The sequence below is a fragment of the Mirounga angustirostris genome, unplaced genomic scaffold (assembly GCF_029215605.1).
Source record: "Mirounga angustirostris isolate CCGP_5_RB_7025 unplaced genomic scaffold, mMirAng1.0.hap1 SCAF_14, whole genome shotgun sequence".
Taxonomy (NCBI): domain Eukaryota; kingdom Metazoa; phylum Chordata; class Mammalia; order Carnivora; family Phocidae; genus Mirounga; species Mirounga angustirostris.
In genome coordinates this window covers 16,924,902-16,944,042 of record NW_026991722.1, presented here as the reverse complement: position 1 = coordinate 16,944,042, position 19,141 = coordinate 16,924,902, and the positions used below count along the sequence as shown (strand labels likewise).

General features: G+C 45.3%; 1 protein-coding gene across 10 annotated transcripts in view; it reads left to right on the top strand.

Moving 5' to 3' along the window:
* Window positions 1-19,141, top strand: part of NEDD4L (NEDD4 like E3 ubiquitin protein ligase) — a 335,626-nt gene that overhangs the window by 274,586 nt on the left and 41,899 nt on the right. For 8 of the 10 annotated variants that reach the window (XM_064578837.1, XM_064578835.1, XM_045886634.3 and 5 more), the window contains 7 exons: window positions 612-744; window positions 1,870-2,046; window positions 4,783-4,857; window positions 11,574-11,705; window positions 12,206-12,325; window positions 13,381-13,578; window positions 18,972-19,049. In XM_064578837.1, coding sequence (XP_064434907.1) covers window positions 612-744; window positions 1,870-2,046; window positions 4,783-4,857; window positions 11,574-11,705; window positions 12,206-12,325; window positions 13,381-13,578; window positions 18,972-19,049 — 913 coding nt within the window. The remainder of the gene's footprint in view (window positions 1-611; window positions 745-1,869; window positions 2,047-4,782; window positions 4,858-11,573; window positions 11,706-12,205; window positions 12,326-13,380; window positions 13,579-18,971; window positions 19,050-19,141) is intronic. The other 2 variants (XM_064578833.1, XM_064578834.1) reach the window with 2 other exon arrangements.

Here is a 19,141-nt window from a genome sequence, read left to right as displayed (position 1 = left end):
CCTCGAAGTGTCACGACTGACTGGCCCCAAGTCTGAGACCTGTCACCCGTCCTTTGAGAAACCTGCTTTATCACTAGAGTAAACGGATGGAGGGCTGTGATTTCTTTTTCTCTCTCTTTTTTTTTTTTTAAGATTTTATTTATTAGAGAGAGAGAATGAGCAGTGGGTAAGGCCAGAGGGAGAGAGAGAAGCAGACTCCCCGCTGAGCAGGGAGCCCGATGTGGGACTCGATCCCAGGACCCCGGGATCATGACCTGAGCTGAAGGAAGGCAGATGCTTAACCGACTGAGCCACCCAGATGCCCCAGGGCTGTGATTTCTTAAATACTAAAGTACCTTTTGCAGTATATGCCTGAAAGATACTCAAAAGACATCATCACGATGCATTTAAACACTGTATCTATTGGATTGATATGAACCTTCAACTGTACTTTAGCCAAGCTCTGTGGAGAGAATTCTCCCACTTCACAGCCAGCTAGTTGTCCATGTTGAACAGGACAACCCTGACATGTCAGTGGGGGTAAGGCCCTTGGTAAGCGCTGGACTGTGGCCAGAGTGCCAGGGATCGATGCCGGCTCTCCTGTCTCCCTTGCGCCCGCCCCGCGCCCCCAGGGATGTGTCCTCCGAGTCGGACAGCAACATCAGGCAGATCAACCAGGAGGCGGCACACCGGCGCTTCCGCTCACGCAGGCACATCAGTGAGGACCTGGAGCCCGAGCCCAGCGAGGGCGGGGACGGCCCAGAGGTAAGCCAGCCCCCCGCGGCCTCTCCCTCTCCGTGCCCCCCAGCTGGATTCCATGTCCTCCTCTTTTCTCCGGGGAAATGCTGTCTAATAATGACCGATCGTGGTCTTCCAGCTCATTGAGGACCGTTGGGATGTTCTTTCATTTAGGAAATGCTTGTAAAAGTCATGTTTGATGAATACGTGTGTTTGTCCATTACAAAAGGGAATGACATTGTTTCTAGTAGTGGAAATCTTAAGATATTTTCACTTTATAATTTACTTTTCCCCAGAGTCTGACCGTATCTTACTGAATGGCAAGGTGGTTGTCCTATTCCAGCAGTTGAATGAGCCCTGTAACTTGTATGGGTGCCACACGTGCTTTTACTGAGTGGTGTTGACAATCATGAGATTTATTCCCAAGAAAAGAGAAATCTGGGTGAATTTAGGAAGGTTTATTATTTTTCCCCGTAAATGTTTATGGTAAATTGCTGGAGGAAAAATTATGAATTGAGCAACAAATGAGCAATGACCGCAACTTCCACGCACCCTTAACAACTCTGTTTCCTTACTAGAAATCCATTCTTTTCAGACCGTGTGTTATGAAGATGATCATTCACAAAATGTTACAGGGCTCAAAACTGGAAAAGCAAAATTAATGATAATAAATTCACTGAAACTTAAAAGCTCTATTTAATTACAGCTTATAGCATCTCTGCTGTTTTCATTGTGACTCGTCAGCAGTTAGAGTAAAAAGAAAATCCATGAAATTCGTGAATGCATTCCTGAGAACATTTTTAACCCATATATGTCGTCACTTGTGCTAGAAGTGAGTCACTGCCCAGAGAGGTGGTGTTATAAAATGGTGAAGAGTGCAGCTCCTAGAGCCAGGCTTCCTTGGATCAGTTCCTGGTCCTGCCACTTCCCAGCTCTGTCCTCTTTGGCAAGTTAGTCTCTGTGCCTCGTTTTCCTCATCTGTCCATCAGGGTAGTAGTCACATCTTCCTTGTGGTTATGGAGAAGATTGTGTGCCTCCTAAGTGCTCGGTAAATGGTAATTATAGTTATTATAATGGTTATCATCGATGGCAAGGTGACGAGAGGATCCCTTGTTCCTGCCATTTACCCCAGCGTCTCTCCTTCCTTGATAGCCTTGGGAGACCATTTCTGAAGAAGCGAACGTCACTGGAGACTCCCTCAATCTATCACTGCCCCCACCACCATCCTCCCCAATGTCTCGGACCAGCCCTCAGGAGCTGTCTGAGGAACTGAGCAGAAGGCTTCAGATCACTCCAGACTCCAATGGGGAGCAGTTTGGTTCTTTGATTGTAAGTAATAGTCCCGTTTGAATGCGAAGTTGGGCAAATATTTTACCATTTCTTACTGCTTTAAGAGACTCTTGGGTGCAAATAATGACCAAGATTCTTCCAGCTCCCAGAGAACTCTGACATTTCCCAAAGTTCTTCCTTTCCTAAGAGGACAATACCAAAATTAGTCCAAGCAGGTGAGAAATCTTGATTTGTAAAGAATTCAAGAAAAGAAGAGTCCATGACTTCTATTATTACCAGCTTTAACCCTGAATTTCTTTTCCCAGCCACAGGCTCATAAATAGTACCTCCATCACAAAGGTGGTGTTTCACACTGGGACCTAAGAGACATTGGGCCTCTTAATGAGTCCTCTTAATTTGCACTCTGCTGCACCCTGTATCATTCTCATGTCACAGATGAAGGCATGATGTTGAAGGGACTCATCCGAGACAAAGTTAGAATGGGAGACAGAAGACCTCCTCTAAGTCCCAGAGAACAAATCCTTAAGAAAGGTTATGAAGTTGTGGCATGGACCTCAGGGTAACATTTGAACTTGGGTTCTCAACATCAGGGAACCTCTTTCTAGAAACTTCGGATGGGGCTAAGCCCCAGTGAGAAGCAGCAAAACCAGTATGAAGACCTCCATGTTTGACAACACAAAACCATGCAGGAAAGTCCATAGAAAAATACCTGCTTGGGCGCCTGGGTGGCTCAGTTGGTTAAGCGACTGCCTTTGGCTCAGGTCATGATCCTGGAGTCCCGGGATCGAGTCCCACATCGGGCTCCCTGCTCAGCAGGGGGTCTGCTTCTCCCTCTGACCCTCTTCCCTCTCGTGCTCTCTGTCTCTCATTCTCTCTCTCAAATAAATAAATAAAATCTTTAAAAAAAAAAGAAAAAAGAAAAATACCTGCTTGTGTGTAAGTTGAGAACAAATGCAGTCTGGATGTTACTCAAGAAATTGAACTTAAAGATATGTTACAGTAAATGATAGTAGTCATTCCCCTGAAAATGGCATCCTAGAAAAATAGTCATTATTACAACCATATCAAATCTAAGTGGATGGGAGGACCACATCAAGTGTAAAAGTGAGTGTTCACAAAATTGTTACTTCAGTTACAGTGTGTTTATTTTAAGGCACCATTGGCCTATATTGTATGAGTAGATGTGATTACTCAGTTAATGTGGGTTTATATTAAAATTCTATAAATGCTTTTCAGAAAGAGAAATACCACTGAGATAAAAAATTTAATACCAAAGGGCAGGGGAAAAATTATATGTGGAATATTTGAATTGGTGAGACTGTTGCTATGGAAATGACATAAGCAATGAAGCCATATATTTAAAACCTATAAAAAGTAGTAAGTAGTTCAAGAACAGCAGGTGTCCACCTCTAGTCTACCAAGTAAAAAAATCATAATTTTCTTCAGCATTAGTATTAAGTTAGCATCTCCAGTTATTCATATGGGGACCCGCCTGCATTTAATTATCATAAAATACCTTTAAGATGCAAGTGCAGGAGTCAGTATTATTTTAAGATTGTGTTGAGTCTGATTTAACTATTAAGAATGTCTTGGAAAAAGAAGAATATGGGACTCTTCTTCAGTTTTGCTTCTCAGGGTCACTCTGTATTCAAGGGCAATAGCATGACCTTTTAATAAAGAAGGAATCCTTCATGCTAACCGTTGTGGAAGGACACGAACAGGCCCCCATCACTGTCACAGAGTCTTTCTTTGATCTTACCCCGCTTTACATCTTTTTTTTTTTTTTTTAAAGATTTTATTTATTTATTTGACAGAGAGAGACACAGCGAGAGAGGGAATACAAGCAGGGGAATGGGAGAGGGAGAAGCAGGCTTCCCGCAGAGCAGGGCGCCCGATGCGGGGCTCGATCCCAGGACCCTGGGATCATGACCTGAGCCGAAGGCAGACGCTTAACGACTGAGCCACCCAGGCGCCCCCCCCCCCCCTCCGCTTTACTTCTCATTGCAAAGTATTAAAAATGAGTGAGTGCCATGTACATACTTATCCCATGGATGAACCAGTTGCTGATTAGACACTTGGCCTTTGTGTGGGGGGCCTACTGCTGTTCTCTGATGGATCTGTGAGGCTTTTTTCCTAACAATGTAGATTAATACAAACAAGTCAGAGGAACGTTATACATCACACACTCGATGTTTTAGGTTAACTTTGCTAATTTCCCTTATTCCTGTTCTGTACGACTTCAACTCCATTCAGAAGCTAAAATGATAAACACCTGACCCTTCCGGGTAGCGCAAGACCGTATTTGAGTTCTCTGGACTTAGACTCCAGCTGACCCTTTGTCAGTAGTAACGTGCAATAAATGTCTAATAACCATATATCAGTATTTTTCCCTCTGCTCACATCCCACTGGAACTTACCCGACGGGTGCACCCCAAAGCAGAATACAAGACTGCTAGCTTCCTGTTTCCATTTCTAGAGCAGCACTAGAGCGTTACACTGGCCTCTGGAGTCCCCTTTCTTGTTTTGGCCTCTTCCTCCTCTTTTTGCTGTTCCTTCTCACTAAGGACCAATCAGAATCCCAGTGGGCCTGAAACGCTTGAAAATGCAAGATGACTCGGCTACTTGAAGGACTACCGTCACGGCTCAGAGAAGCTGGTGTCTCAGTTAATTACCTTCTAAGACCAAAGAGCACTCAGTTAGGCTTGAGTGACATTTTTGAAAGCCACGAGCCCAGCTCCCGTGCCTGTGTGTTCATGATGCTTCATGTCCTTTCAGCAGAGAGAGCCGTCCTCGAGGTTGCGGTCCTGCAGCGTCACGGACACGGTCGCGGAGCAGGCTCATCTGCCACCGGTAACCCTCACCCCCTCGCCAGCCATCGGGTGGCTCTTGCGGCTTGTGTTTGAAATCATCTGGGCTGCAGACGAAGAGTTTTTCCTGTGCAAACCTATTCTCTGTCTAAATGAGACCTTAGCATTTCCTAGCAAATTAATTGCCCAAGGAGAGTGGATTTCCAGGACTAAGAGTTATTGCCACGAAGTCTCTGAAATGCTAAAAACTTTCCACTGCTTTGCTTTTCCACCCAAATTCATACCAAATTCTGATGTGCTTACCTGACTTAAACATCTTAACTAAAAGCATGCTTTAATGATTCTTTCCTTTTTTTAAACTTCATTTAGTCACTAACGCTGTGCTCCTGTGAGCTGTATCTTAAGAACATATTGAATCCCTTTGAACAGGAAGAACTCTTCTGGGTTTGCAGGGAGTGGTTTTTTCCCCTCACTAATGCCCTAAACTCTCAACCCACAAAGCGTCTGTACCTTCTCCATAAAGGCAGCTCTACGAACTAAAGGATTGGCTCTGATTTGTTCCCGTCCTCCCACAATGTTCAGAACTAGCAGCAAATATGGGAGAATGACGAGTGTTTGACAATATAGGACAAAAATAAGAACAAATATTCAAATTGGAAGGCAGACCAGGACTGCCTTAGGGAGAGGTCTGGTGTACGCACTAAAAGTTTTTTGTAAATTTTTTTTTTTTTTTTAAAGATTTTATTTATTTATTTGAGAGAGAGAGAATGAGAGACAGAGAGCATGAGAGGGAGGAGGGTCAGAGGGAGAAGCAGACTCCCCGCCGAGCAGGGAGCCCGATGCGGGACTCGATCCCGGGACTCCAGGATCATGACCTGAGCCGAAGGCAGTCGCTTAACCAACTGAGCCACCCAGGCGCCCAAGTTTTTTGTAAATTTGTTTCTTCTTTTGGAGGAGAAAATATTTTGTGGTTTTAACATGTTCAACTTGTTTAACCTTGACCAGTTTTTTTTTTTATTAGTACAAATCCTTGATCATTTTGGGGGCACTAATACTTTATCATGTATGAAGTTAAAGGAAAAAAGATTGTACTTACAGTTTTTGTGCAGTCGTGGTGTCTTCCCCATCGTGTACATTTTTACTTCAAAGCATATTGTTGCCTGTGTTTTAGTCTTTTATGGTGACAGCATGAATTCATGAGTATGCTGGTTAGCTGAGTAATCAACCTGGTAGATTTGAGTTGTGGCGCACGTAGAATGCACTGGTTGATCAGAAGCTTGACAAGAGCATCCTTTCTGGAATGGTTTTAGTACAGGCCTCTCCAAAAACCAGACTAATCAGCTGTGATAGCCTGGGGAGGGGATCATCCTCAACCTGATGATTCTGTGATTTTCCTTGATGAATTAATGGCACTTTCCCTCCTTTTCAAAATCAATGTCAATTTTATCTACAAAGAGCTCACTCTCTTTGAAAACTGTTGTTGATTCCTCCCTCTTTCCCTGCACTCTATAAAGCTGTCAACTCACTGATCACTGGTGGCCTTTACTCAAATTACGAGTTTGGCAGATTTAAGAATCTGCTTAATTATTTAACAGTAGGGGCAAAACCAGAGTGGTTGTTTCAAGTAAGACCTCTCACATTCCTGAGGTTGCAGTTCATTGTTTTCCAGAATCACAGCTACAGCCTGAGCCTTCTCTGGGTGGGAGGGTGATCGTGTCCCTGTTTTTCTTCTGGTCATCAGTGAGTGGTTGCTCAGCTTTATTTGGACACGGTGGATTTCAGGAATTCTGATTCATGTCACCTACCTTATTGGCTGCAGTGATTCCTGATTCAGTAAGCAGTGGGTGGTCTCCCTAAGTGCATTTTACTGATGTAAATTGTCATCAACAGCCCAGTGCCCCAACTAGGAGAGCGCGGTCATCAACTGTCACAGGTGGTGAGGAGCCAACGGTAATGATCCCCTTGATCAGACATTAATGGCAAAACTGTGGGTTGGTTTTAACATTTTGCATAATGGTAACTATACCCTTCTTTTTTCTTTTTTGGATAAGATCAGCTTTTTTTTTTTTTTCCTTTTTGGGTAAGATCAACTTCTTTGTGCCACAGAGCTATACATGTTTCTTACTGTGAACTACTCTCACGTTGTTCAAAGGTAGTGGGTAAAACAACGATTTTTCATCCCATATAGTTTTATTAGGAATGCTGTCAGACTTCGATAAAGAGCATTTAATTTGACTGTTTAAAATATATTTCTGGGGCACTTGGGTGGTTCAGCCAGCTTCTTGATCTCTGCTCAGGTCTTGATATCAGGGTCGTGACTTCGAACCCTGTGTTGGGCTCCACACTGGGTGTGGAGCCTACTTAAAAAAAAAAAAATATTCCTGCCACATTTACTGCGGCCGCACATATACTAGAACATATTTCTATCTTCGACGTTTGTGCTCCTGGTCAGCTTTTCTTATTTGTTAGAATACTTGGGTAAAATAATTGGTTTGGAGGAGAACAGAGAAGCCACAGGAACCGCATGCAGTTACGCATGTGGATTCCTGGGCGTGCTCATGGCCCCCCTCTCTTGTCCATTTCCCGGACCAGATTTTCCACACTGGGTTAGATTCTCTGTGTCATGAGCATGAACCAGTGACCCTGCTCTGCCATAAGAGTCTCTGCTCACGGGAATGAACAAGTGTTCATATAATTTGGGGGGAGAGAGGAGAGGACATATTTAAGAAGTTTAAAAGGTCTAGAAAAAAAATGGGTTCTCTGAGCCAAGTATCTGTTACTCTTAGTCATTATTTTAAATAATTTTTAGTATTCCTATTTGGGGGTAACTTGACTAGGACTGTGTACTTTAATTGCCTGGTTTTTGCCTGACCCCTAGAGACAGGCTTAGCTTAAGAGTTGATGCTTTGGGCCGCTGTAGCTCTTTGAAGAATTTTCCTTATTGTGTCACCATTGTTAGGTTTATTGTAACTGCTTATTACTTGAGAATACCTTTACACATGCAATTGCTGATTTTCGGCAGGATGTGGACTTAAAGAGGAAAAATTCAGTTATATTGTTAGACTTTAATGCTCAGCATTGCACACAGGAAAGTCAAATGGACAATCAGCAAAAATGAGCCCAGTATAAGGTACTGAGCTATAGTGATTTATGTGCAAGTCATGTGTTGGGTGGCCAGGCTCAGCCTCCAGTAGAATTCAGGAAATTCTTAATTGAACTAGCCTGTTTCCTACTATGCACTAGTAACTTCTACCAGAAGCAGAGCTGCAAGGTGGACAAGATCATTTCCTTAAAGAATTTTAATAGAATTCAGGGCTGATGAGCATTCTCCACCATCCATTTTTGCATTTCACCGGAGCCTTGGAATCTGTTGTTAGCACTGGAGTGTTGTGATAGCTGAGGATATTCAGTGACAGGGTAAAGTGAATTATGAGAGCCCTGGGCTCCATGGTGAGAGCCACGTGGCAGGACAGAGTGACCCATCTGAATGAGGTCCTGTGGCCCCTGCCACTGCCGTGTTCTTACCTCCCCCCCACCCCCACCCCAGTCGTGAATTAAAAATATGAGTTTGGTTTTGTTTAAATAAAGACTGGGTAGTAGTCATTCTGAAATGCTTCCCATGTACCTGGTGATCTTTCAGCTGCAGTAAGCCAACTTACCTGATGGCTACATTAGAAACTGAGGCAGGTTTGATGAAAGTGTGTTTTCCAGTTCCATCTGTTAACCATGGTTTTTTCCCCTCTTTTGCACCCTCTCCTGCCCCTGCCTGCCAGCCCCACATGTGCTGTCTCCTACTGGAGCTACTCTGGGACGTACCCCCTCATTCCATCCCCTGTGCTCCCACAAACATGCATGGGACGCGCACACACGTGCACACACACACACCTGGGATCTCATAAACACATCACTTAGCAATTCGATATTTTTCGCTTGTGGTCCTTCCTCTGGGACCTGTTAATAATTACCTACTATTCGGTGATGTGAATGCGCCTCAACTTACATAATTCTCCCCCATGGATGAGCGCTCAGCTGCACCCCCACCCCTTGGGGCACTATGCACCATGTTGCCTTAACCCTCCTGGCGAACATCTCTTTCCATGGTAGTGCTTTGGTTTTTGTAGCTTTAATGAACAACCCCTGGTTCTCACCGATGGAACCACAGCAGGTGGTTTAGGAATACTGTACATTGGCATATACGAACAGACAATACGCACTGGGGTCACTTCCCGGCTGGCCACACAGGAGTCCTCTCTAAGACAAAAAGGAGTACAGTCCTTCTGGACTTCACTGTATCTACCTAAAAATACGCCGAGTTAACGGTTTAGCAGGGTGTGAGCAAATCCTGGAGAATCTGTGTTAGTACCAAACTGTTTATCGTCTTTAAAAGCAGATTGAAACTTTCACAGTTTACACATAATTGATTGCTCCGTCTTAATGAAATAAACGGGGCCACTAGGATAGGCTGTTGGGCACGATTGTCTATTCCGATGAAAAGCTGGGAAATTTAGTTAAATCAGCTGACTAGCAGTTGATAACTTGTCTCTTAATTAACGTGCCTCTTGTCCTATGGAACGCACATGTGAACACACACACACTCACTCAGCAGTAGAAACCTGATTTCAGCTCCTGGGCTGGGTCTTGTGCATGATCTGCCTGGAGAAGCTGAGTCTTGCCTCCTTCCCTGCTGCGAGTGGTAAGAGCAGTGTAATGGGTCACAAATGCAGTTGTTGGCATACGTTGTTCTCCATGGTCATTTAGAAAGAAATCTATAAAAAAAAAGATTTTAATAAAAACTATCTCGTGTAAATGGAGCTAGATTATAGGTTGCCAATTCAATTCTCAATAGAAGGTAAAATGAGGCTATTATTCAAAATCAGTGTTCTCTACTGCACTCTTAGTTTCCAGAAACTGATTAGTCCCATTAACTGGATCTGTGAGAGGAACCTGGTACGGAAAGTCCTAATTGCTTTTAGATTTGATTCTGAGATTAACCATGGCACGTCCAAGTTATTGTAGTTTATGATGTTTCCCCATAAATACCCTTTCCAGGGATTCTGTCACTTTAATACTATCCTGATGGTTTCCAGAACAGAGCTTTCTGAGTGCATATCTGATTTCCTCTCCCAAAACTTAACTCAGTGGGGAGGAGGAAAACCTGCAGATTCCATGCAGTATTCCATTTAGCCCAAGCATTTTGGGTCATCATATAAGCAACAGTAGGTCAAAGATTGATAGCATATACTTTGCCAAAAATATGAACTGACCACTTAGGTTACATGGTGGGTTCTGACTTAGTTCAGCAGAGTCCAAGTTTTTGTAGTGCCTGGATAAAAAGTAGCCTAGAAATAGCTCTTTTGGATAGGTGCCTTAGCGAGGGAAGGAGGGAGGTGAGAGCTTGAGGCTATAGACGAATTCATCTGTCTTCGGTACTCACAGAAGGATCAAGTCTGCATGTTGTCATTTCTGCTCTTGTTGTGGCCCCACCTGTAGATCCAGAACCCTTATGGTCTCACAGTCTTGGAATTACCATTTAAGGGCCTTCAGGACTTCATCTGGAAAAATGTAGAGAAAATAGTTACCATAGTTTTAGCAGAAAGTCCTCTTAGAAATAATCTTGCGTTGCATGGTAAACATGTTTTAGAAATAACCATTGAGGCAGCTGCTTCGTGACTCAGTTTTTCTCTGGAATGTGCTCTCAAGCTTATGGAGTAGAATATTGAGCCTCGGGAACTGCAGTCCCCAAATTACATGGCAGTGTCGTTGAGCAGGCTCTCCAGGTCACGATCTTGCAGTGGCCCCAGGGGCCCTCCGACTGGGACCCTCCTTGCCAAGGCACAGTGTCGGTAGTGAACAGGAAAGATAGGATGTGCACACAGAGGCATTGGGCTCAGATGTCCTTCTCCTTTTCCATGAATCCCTGAAACATCCTCGCTAGTCCCATGTTTCTCCACCCAGACCGCATTTCTCAGACTGCTTGCTACAAGCAGAAGTGTCTCGGGAATCCTTTTGCAGTCTAATTTGGGCGATCCAGATGCAGTCACTTTATACTGGACGTGTCTCTAAACCTGGAAACTGCATGTGCTTCTTTCCCCCTTTTAAAGAGAGACACTCCGCATGGGAGGACGGGGGGTACACAGAGCCTCGGTTCTCAGGATGCTCTGGAATTCTATCCTCAGATTGCCCAGTGACTTCCTGACTGGGGTAGCTGAGCTGTCCTGGTGGGTCCTCATGACTGCAAGCCCTACTGTGCATACAGGCCCGCTAGAGAGGAGACTGTATTTTTTTCCCTGGAAGCTATCATGGAAGGGCTCTAAGCTGATGAAGACTTTAGGAATTAGGAGAGCATCTCCGTGGCAGCTATATTGAGGGGAAAAAAATGTTCAGAGCATCCCTCACTTGGTAACCTTTGACAACTTGAAGTACCTTTATGTGGTTTGACAGTAGAATCTAGTAATGGAAACAGATTGTATGTTTCTCGTAGGATCATGTTAGCAACAGCCCTTTATGTTTAAGACTTCAGGGCTTTACAACGGACCTCTGTAAGATTGTGGGCCTGATGGCTGTGTGGGGTTCATCTCACGGTAGATTGGAAGCTATTGGAAATCAGTTGCCTTTTTTCCAGACACTAATGTTTTTGGTACAAGTGAAATTAAATTACGTGGTCTAGAACAACTAATTCTCTGGATGTACATTCCTTTATTAAACTGATCAGAAAGCAACTGCAGGCTATTAAATAATAATGATTTCTTACACAAACAGCCATCCGTGGCCTATGCACACACCACGCCGGGCCTACCTTCAGGCTGGGAAGAAAGAAAAGATGCTAAGGGACGCACATACTATGTCAATCATAACAATCGAACCACAACTTGGACTCGACCTATCATGCAGGTACGCAGATCATCCTACAACTTAAAATCACAGGCCATAGAAGCCGAAGTGGACATGAGCTCGCTGTTCCCAGTGTGAATGTATTGTTCTAAAGAACCCATGTTTAAGAAAATTTTTCTCACAAAGAAAACATGTGACTCTAAGTCTGCTATTTGCCTGAGGAAGAATTCGGTCCTCCAGTCAGTCCATCCCTAGATGCGGTTTTAAAGTGGGACGTGAAAGATGCTGTCAGTAAGAGCCTGTCACAGTGTGTAGCTTCTCTCCCAGCCCCCTTTATTCCCGAGGCTGGTTTTTATGCTGGGCTTAGTGATTCATTTCTATTTCCTTTGAATGTGTTCCTCCATCCTTGCCCCCATTATTATGTTTAATCATTTCCTCCACGCCTGAAATAGGCCAGACCTCTTATTAGTGCTGGCTGCATTGTTGTTTGGGTCCACGCTCCTAATCACATGCACGGGGGATCCTCCCGTGAAGCTAACTTGTTTTTGCCTCCAAAATAGCTCGCTGAAGATGGTGCGTCCGGATCCGCCACAAACAGTAACAACCACCTAATCGAGCCTCAGATCCGCCGGCCCCGTAGCCTCAGCTCGCCGACTGTAACCTTATCTGCCCCACTGGAGGTGAGAAGGCTGCCTCATCCTCTAACCGGGTCGCTCTCTCCCGGGACTTCTCATTCTCCTTGCTCATCTCACTTGGGTTTGAGGTTTGCAGCCCCCATCCTCTCTCTGACCAGTCGTGGTGTCCGTGGTGCAGGGCGCTCTCATGCAGTCTTCCCTCATCCTTACTTCATGCTTCTCTGTGCCGCCTGGCTCGCCCCTGTGGCCTCCCACCTGAGTCCCATTCTCATTTGGCTGCCGCCACGGTCCTTGTGCTGGAAGGGGACACCTCTCTTCCGAACTTTCTCCACTCTCGTTGTGTTTCGCTCTTGACTGCATAAATAACTCTCAAATACCAATGCTTACGTTGCCTTTTAAAACAGCTGTTGCTTGGATCATTTTTTTTTCCCCTCGACTGTAGGGCCTGTCATTGTATGGGTACACTCACATCTCGAAGCCATCACGGGGCATCTGCTTGTGCTCTCTCCTGTTTGTGTTGGTGCCATCCCTTCGTATCACAAATGTCTGAGTTAGAGAAGCCAGAGAGCGAACGTTGAAGTTCTGAACTTGACCGTGTCTTGAGAGCTAGCCGTGGGCCCAATCCCGGGGCTCCCGGTGCTGATGACGGGGCGTGGCTGTGATCACTTCCGAACGGGGATGTGAATGCCGTGGGTAGCAGCCGTGCTGGTCCGTGGGGACAGGGTTTTCTTTCTGGGCTCTCAAAATTGCCAACCCCGTCTTCATTAGACTGTGAGCTCAGTAAGAGCAGGGGCGTGTGTTCCTCCACCCTCTGTAAAATACCATCTATCATGTTCAGTTCAGAACAGTGTTTTGGGTGTGCACTGAATAGCTGTCCACGGACCTTGGTTATAAGTACTTGATATGTTCATGTGTTTAACCAGCCGAAAAACTTCGAAAGTTAGATCAGTTGCAAAGTAAATGGATGACAGAAACAGGTTTCAGGAGCCTCTCTCCCTCGTGCCTCGCCAAAGAGGAGCGTTCCTTGTGTACCCAGGTTCATTTTGATACCTCCACAATAGCACCTGGTAAGAGTTCTAATGCTCGTTGTTATTCCTTAGGGTGCCAAGGATTCGCCCATACGCCGGGCTGTGAAAGATACCCTTTCCAACCCACAGTCCCCACAGCCATCACCTTACAACTCCCCCAAACCACAACACAAAGTCACACAGAGCTTCCTGCCGCCCGGCTGGGAAATGAGGATAGCACCCAACGGTCGGCCCTTCTTCATTGACCATAACACAAAGACTACGACGTGGGTAAGGCTGCCGCTTTTATTTGGTTCCATTTTTGTCACGAGGTCTGCCATTGATTCCTGCATTTCCTTACTCAGGAGCCCTGGTTCTTGGAGGGAAATTTCCCTGACCCCGAAGCATGGCCCCGAGGGGGCCTCCTCAGTCTACATCTAGACTCGGCTTGTGTGGGCCGGTGGGGGGAGGGGGGCACGGGGAGGAGGCTTCTGGGCGCAGGCGTGTGGCTGCCTGTGGGATTGGTGCCAGGATGGGCACCTTTCCTTCATAGGACTCCTGGAAAGCTCTAGTCCTGACACTTTACCATATTGGGGAGAAAGGTGTCATGCTCCCCGGGGCCAGGAATTTGATGTCACGGTTTCATTTCCCACGTTGCTGTAATTTTATTAGGAGCTCTAATCTTTTTTTAATCATTTCTTCTCATCAGTTTCTTTCTGCATTTCTATTGACATGATCACCTTGATTTGATGTGTCCTTTTAGTCTTCGTTGTTCACGTCAGATTCGTGTTTTTATACTCCTGTGCTCTGTCTCATTCCTTTGTTGGGGGTTAAGAGGTGTACTGAGGACTTTGGTTGTAAATTCGATGGCTCTTTTTGGTGAACGTTTTGTCAAAATTGATTTTTCTGATCATGTCACTCTCCCATGTGCCCCTGAATCCTGCAGAGGAGATTGTATTAACGAACACGATGAGATGAGTCAGAGGTGCATATGAGTATCTCTGTATGCCTCAGTCCATCCTTCATGCCTTCAGCTGAATTCATGGTGTCTTATTTAATGTAGCCTGTAGTTCTTTTTTAGAAGTCAGTGCTATATTTCTATTGTGTTGATCTCTCGACCTATGATTAAACCGAACTTGGTGTTCTTGTTTCTATTTCTGATGCTACAGGAGGTTTTGCTCTTCTTCCTGTCCCTTGTATCCCTGCCTAATTCTCCGGGTACAGAGCTTAACTCTGTCCTTCTGTCATCTGTACTGCTTGCTTAGAACGGACGGTGTGTGAAAGCTGGTTGAGTTTGGGTGATGGTCGCTGGCCCAGCCATGCAATCTTAGGCTACCAGTGAACACGTGCTTTAAATTCCCATTTCTAGTGAAGACCCCCAAGTGAGTACAGTTGATAGAACAGTAGTATTGTGTTAGGAAAGAGGCCTGGACCAAAGTGGCCTAGATTGCCGCTCACACTTTGCCCATGGTGTATGTTCACTGAGTCCCTAAAGGGCTCACTCTCTAAAATCTCTAAAATCCAGTTGATCGTGAGGCAGCCTGTCTCCACGAGAACATTCTCTGCATTTGGGGTAGGACCATGCCTTTCTTGGCAGGGCATCCAGCATCCTTGGCTCCTGCCACCAAAGGCTAATAGCCACCATTCCCCCATCTCCCCCTGCCACAGGGATAACCAGAAATGCCCCCACAGAGCTTCAACACTCCTTATTGAGAACCACTCTAAAAGTTCTTCCTCTTCAGAGGTAAGGGGGTAGCCTGCCAGGGGAATTCATCTCTGAGATCTGGTGACATTTCATTTAGCAACCTCATAACTACTCCTAAGGCACAGGCTAGCGTGTCGCTTTGTTCAACGTGCCTTTTCGCCCAAAGATAGTATTACAGGATTGTGGACGAGTTGAGAATGAAAGATAGGCAGCTCTTTGGAAAAGACAGTCCTAGAGATTGGTCTTTAGGTCTTTTTTTCCTCATGGCTGTGGAACCTGGGGCTGTCCTGCTGTGCTTTCTGGCCCTGAGCCAGAAATGGGAGCTCCAGAAATAGGGTAACTGTTGTCGGAGGGGATGGATTAGCGTACGGAGCCACTGCGGCTTGCCCGCATAAGCTGTGATTGGAGTCATTTGAACCAGCTTAGCAGTCAGGTCTCCTAACCTTTTTGCCGACGTTCAGGCCACAAGTGCGCTGTAATTACAGCTGGGCAGGTTTTATTTTAAACCGCACCAGCTTTATTTATTGCCTGCATCGTTGCTGAATGAAACCCAGTTTGAATTTCCAGTTGCCCCTTTCCACCCAGATCCTTGCTGTTGACTCGTGTACTCATTTAACATTTTAATGTGTTAAACCAATATTTTGTTGCTGCTGTTGAAAACCCTTAAGGTAACCACTGGAAATTCCACCAGTGACTACGCTTCCTCCCTCAGCTCAGATGTGCTGGGACAGCTACGTCACCCCTTCTAGACAGAGACCTCTACAGAATGCTCTCCGTGGAAGGCACGCTTCTAAAGGACCTCTTTATTTCGATAAAGGGTGGGGGGAAGGGTAAAGACCATTTTCAGCTTAGAATCTGTTTGGAGCTGGTATGGGGGTTCGCTCTGTGTGTGTGTGTGTGTGTGTGTGTTTTAATGCGAACAGCATAGCTATTCTTAGAATGTGAGCTTTATAATGGAAACAGGAAGAGAAACTGGTAGGACAGGTTGAGAATAATGAAAATACTCATTCTGCCTCTGTCAGTGTGTATGCTCCTGCTTCCTACATTTAGCTAGCAGCATGAAAAGATACGGGCCGACAATTCCCTTATATACACTGATAGGGGCTGATTCCCTTTGAAGTCTATTTATAAAACACAGCCTTTCACACACCCGAGTAATGCACGAAGTGTGCCAGCACTCTATCCAGGATAAAGTCAGACCACATCCAGGGAGCATCAGCCTGTCCCCACCTGGGTCAGCAGGGCCAAGGATGCGTGCTGGAGGCCTCCACGTGCCTGAGGGCAGATGACAGGAGGCCTTCGGTTGCCCATTCTTCCTGCTAAGGAAGCAGCCGGAAGTGTATTTGTAAGAGTGTATTTAGATCTTCTCCAGGACAAAGCATTGGCTTCTTTTTGTAGCAAGAAAGAATATACCTTCATTAAGTGGCAGGTTTGTTTTCTACCCAATGAGTTTTCTAATAAAACCCATTGTAGCTGAGGCATGGTTGTTGACTTCTTCCAGGAAGGAAAAACCACAGCTGTTTCTCTGAACCAGCCAGCATTCCCATATTTTATATATTTCTAAAACTCTGCTAGGAAACTTTTTTTTTTTTTTAAGATGTTCATCTTTGCCTTCTGTTCAAAAATTCTTCCAATCGTATTGAGGGAAGCAGTTGTGAAATGGTGCAAGAATGTGCTCATGGTGCTTGAGGACAGGGAGAAACTCCCACGTGGGTTTTGCATATTTTGTTCATTTATATTAATGTTAATTTCTGTCGTTTGAGACGTCATTAGTATTCCCGCTTATTGTCATCCCAAACGTCATCACGAGTCTTGTGGGGCTGCCTTCACCTGCTCCACCAGCTTGGTGGGGGGCGTCCCTGCCACCTTGATAGTTCAGGGGACTCACTGTGAGGGTGGGCTCAGTAGTGCCCTCTCGGTTGACTGCCATTATTTTGACTTCTGATGGTATAATAAAATAATAGGACCCCAACGGCCTCCAGCCCTCTCACATTCTACGAATTCCGGGGTTCCGTGCCAGGCCATTTTAGCAGACCTGTAAAACTGAGTTTTCTACTTCATGCTCCTCGTCCCGACATGCTGGCACTTGTCTGTAACTTCAGCTGCTGCTTTTCTGTGTGTGTTCTTGAAATCACCAGCTTTTTACTGATTGTCTTTCACAGTAGCCCGTGTGTATGATTCCAAGGCACGGCTGGTCTTGCATGCAGCATCCGGAAGCTAGCACGGTCAGTGGCTGGGAGGGGGGTACCCGGGGTGCCCTGTGGTTGTGGCATCACCGGGTCCAGCTCAGAGCTAGCTCTCAGTGGGGTGCTGCAAGTTTTTCCTCTGTCTACAATCAACCTGTCACAAATATTTACCCAATTATCAGCTTCTTGGACCTTATAAATCCAAAATCTTAGTGGGTCCGTTTACTGCACTGTTTATGTTCCAGTATACGACAGAATACTGGACCTATTTTATTCCTCTGATTACCCTTCAAAAAGGATTATCAGTAAGGTTCAGGGTCAATATCTATCATAAACTGCTCGCACAATTTATTTCTTCAGTTAATAGTTTGCTCTAGGTAATAGAAAGCCAAGGTTGGTTTTATTTTTTTTATTTTGGAGGGTTTTTTTTGTAGACATTGCCAGTTCCAAAAATCTGTCATTTTGTTATAATCCAGTGATACAAACAGCTCACGCTGTTGACTTGGGAAATTTTTTTAACAGCTTTCTTGGAGTATAACTCACATGTCCTACAGTTCACCTGTTTAAAATATACAAGTGAGTGGTTTATAGACCATTAAATAAACATGTTGCAACCATCACTGTAATCAGTTTGAGAGCATCTTCATACCCATTAGCCGTCACAAAGTGAGTTTTATTATTTTCCAAGGTTTATACCAATTATTTCATTTTCTTGTTGCCTTGGGAAAATGGTGAGGCAGAAAACCTTTTAGTGATTTGACAGCAACAAAGTCTTTCATGTAATTGAAATAAAGGGGTTTGGGTTTTTTTTTTTTTTTAAATCTTAGGCTTATTTGGTTGACAATGTGCTATTCTGAGTTTTATCATTTGTTTCCTAATCTTTGAGTTTAAAATGTGAATTCTCTATGTTCCATTGCATTTTCGTTGGGTCTGTGTACGTGAGAGGCCGCTCCCAGGTGCTCCCAGACTCTGGGTGAGAGCTCCCGGGCAAGTTCTCGTGGTCTCAGCAGCTCAGTGTCCTCATCTAAAGAAGCAGAGATCGAGTGCGCAGCGTCCTAACGGGGCCGTTGCAAGATGAGACATCTGCCTGTTCTTTGTCAATTGTCAGTTGTAAAGCATGACCCAAGATGCCAGAGCACGTATTTCCTTTTGTTGGTTCTTTGTAGTATCTTGTGAGCCATATCCCTTAAGAGAAGTCCTTGGCAAACTTTAAGTATTGAGATATAAATGAGAATCTCATTTGCAGAACTTGATCAGGAATCTCAGTAAAGTTCTCTAGTACAAGGCCACCGAACTCTGGCCGGGACAGGACTTGACCCTCAGATCAGATTCACATCCTCTGCTGTAGATCAAGGGGTGGAAGCGCACAGCAGGAAGCTCAGGCCCGATGGAATGGCTGGCTGCCCTCAACCACAGCTCAGTAGCAAGAGAGACTTACGAACCGTCCTCCCTACCCCTCTGCAAAACAGAGCCTCATCTTCTCCAGCACCCTCCATTCTGGTTTCCATAGTAACTTCCCTGCTGGGACTCTCTTCCTCTTCACCTGCTAGACGTCTCGGCGGAAAATGCTTCACCTGTTATTTAAAGCCGTTCTGCCTTCACCAAGGACAAGGAGAAGAGTAAAATCTTGCTTAAGAGCTGGTCGGCCAGCCTTCCTGCACAAAGAGAGGTCCTCTCCTCCCCCGTGCAGGCCAGCGTGCGGCTTGGACGGCCCTGCTCCGGAAGGGGAGGAGCCAATGACGTCACACACAGAGTCACTCTTAATGTCCTCTGCCTTCTACATTTTCTTGCAGGAAGATCCACGCCTGAAATTTCCAGTGCATATGCGGTCAAAGGCATCTTTAAACCCCAATGACCTCGGCCCTCTCCCTGTGAGTACACTGCAGATGCAGGGACAAGTCTGAAAATGTTTATCCATTCATCTGCCCCGTGTGGAGGGAGAGACCCTGTGGGCCTTCTCTTT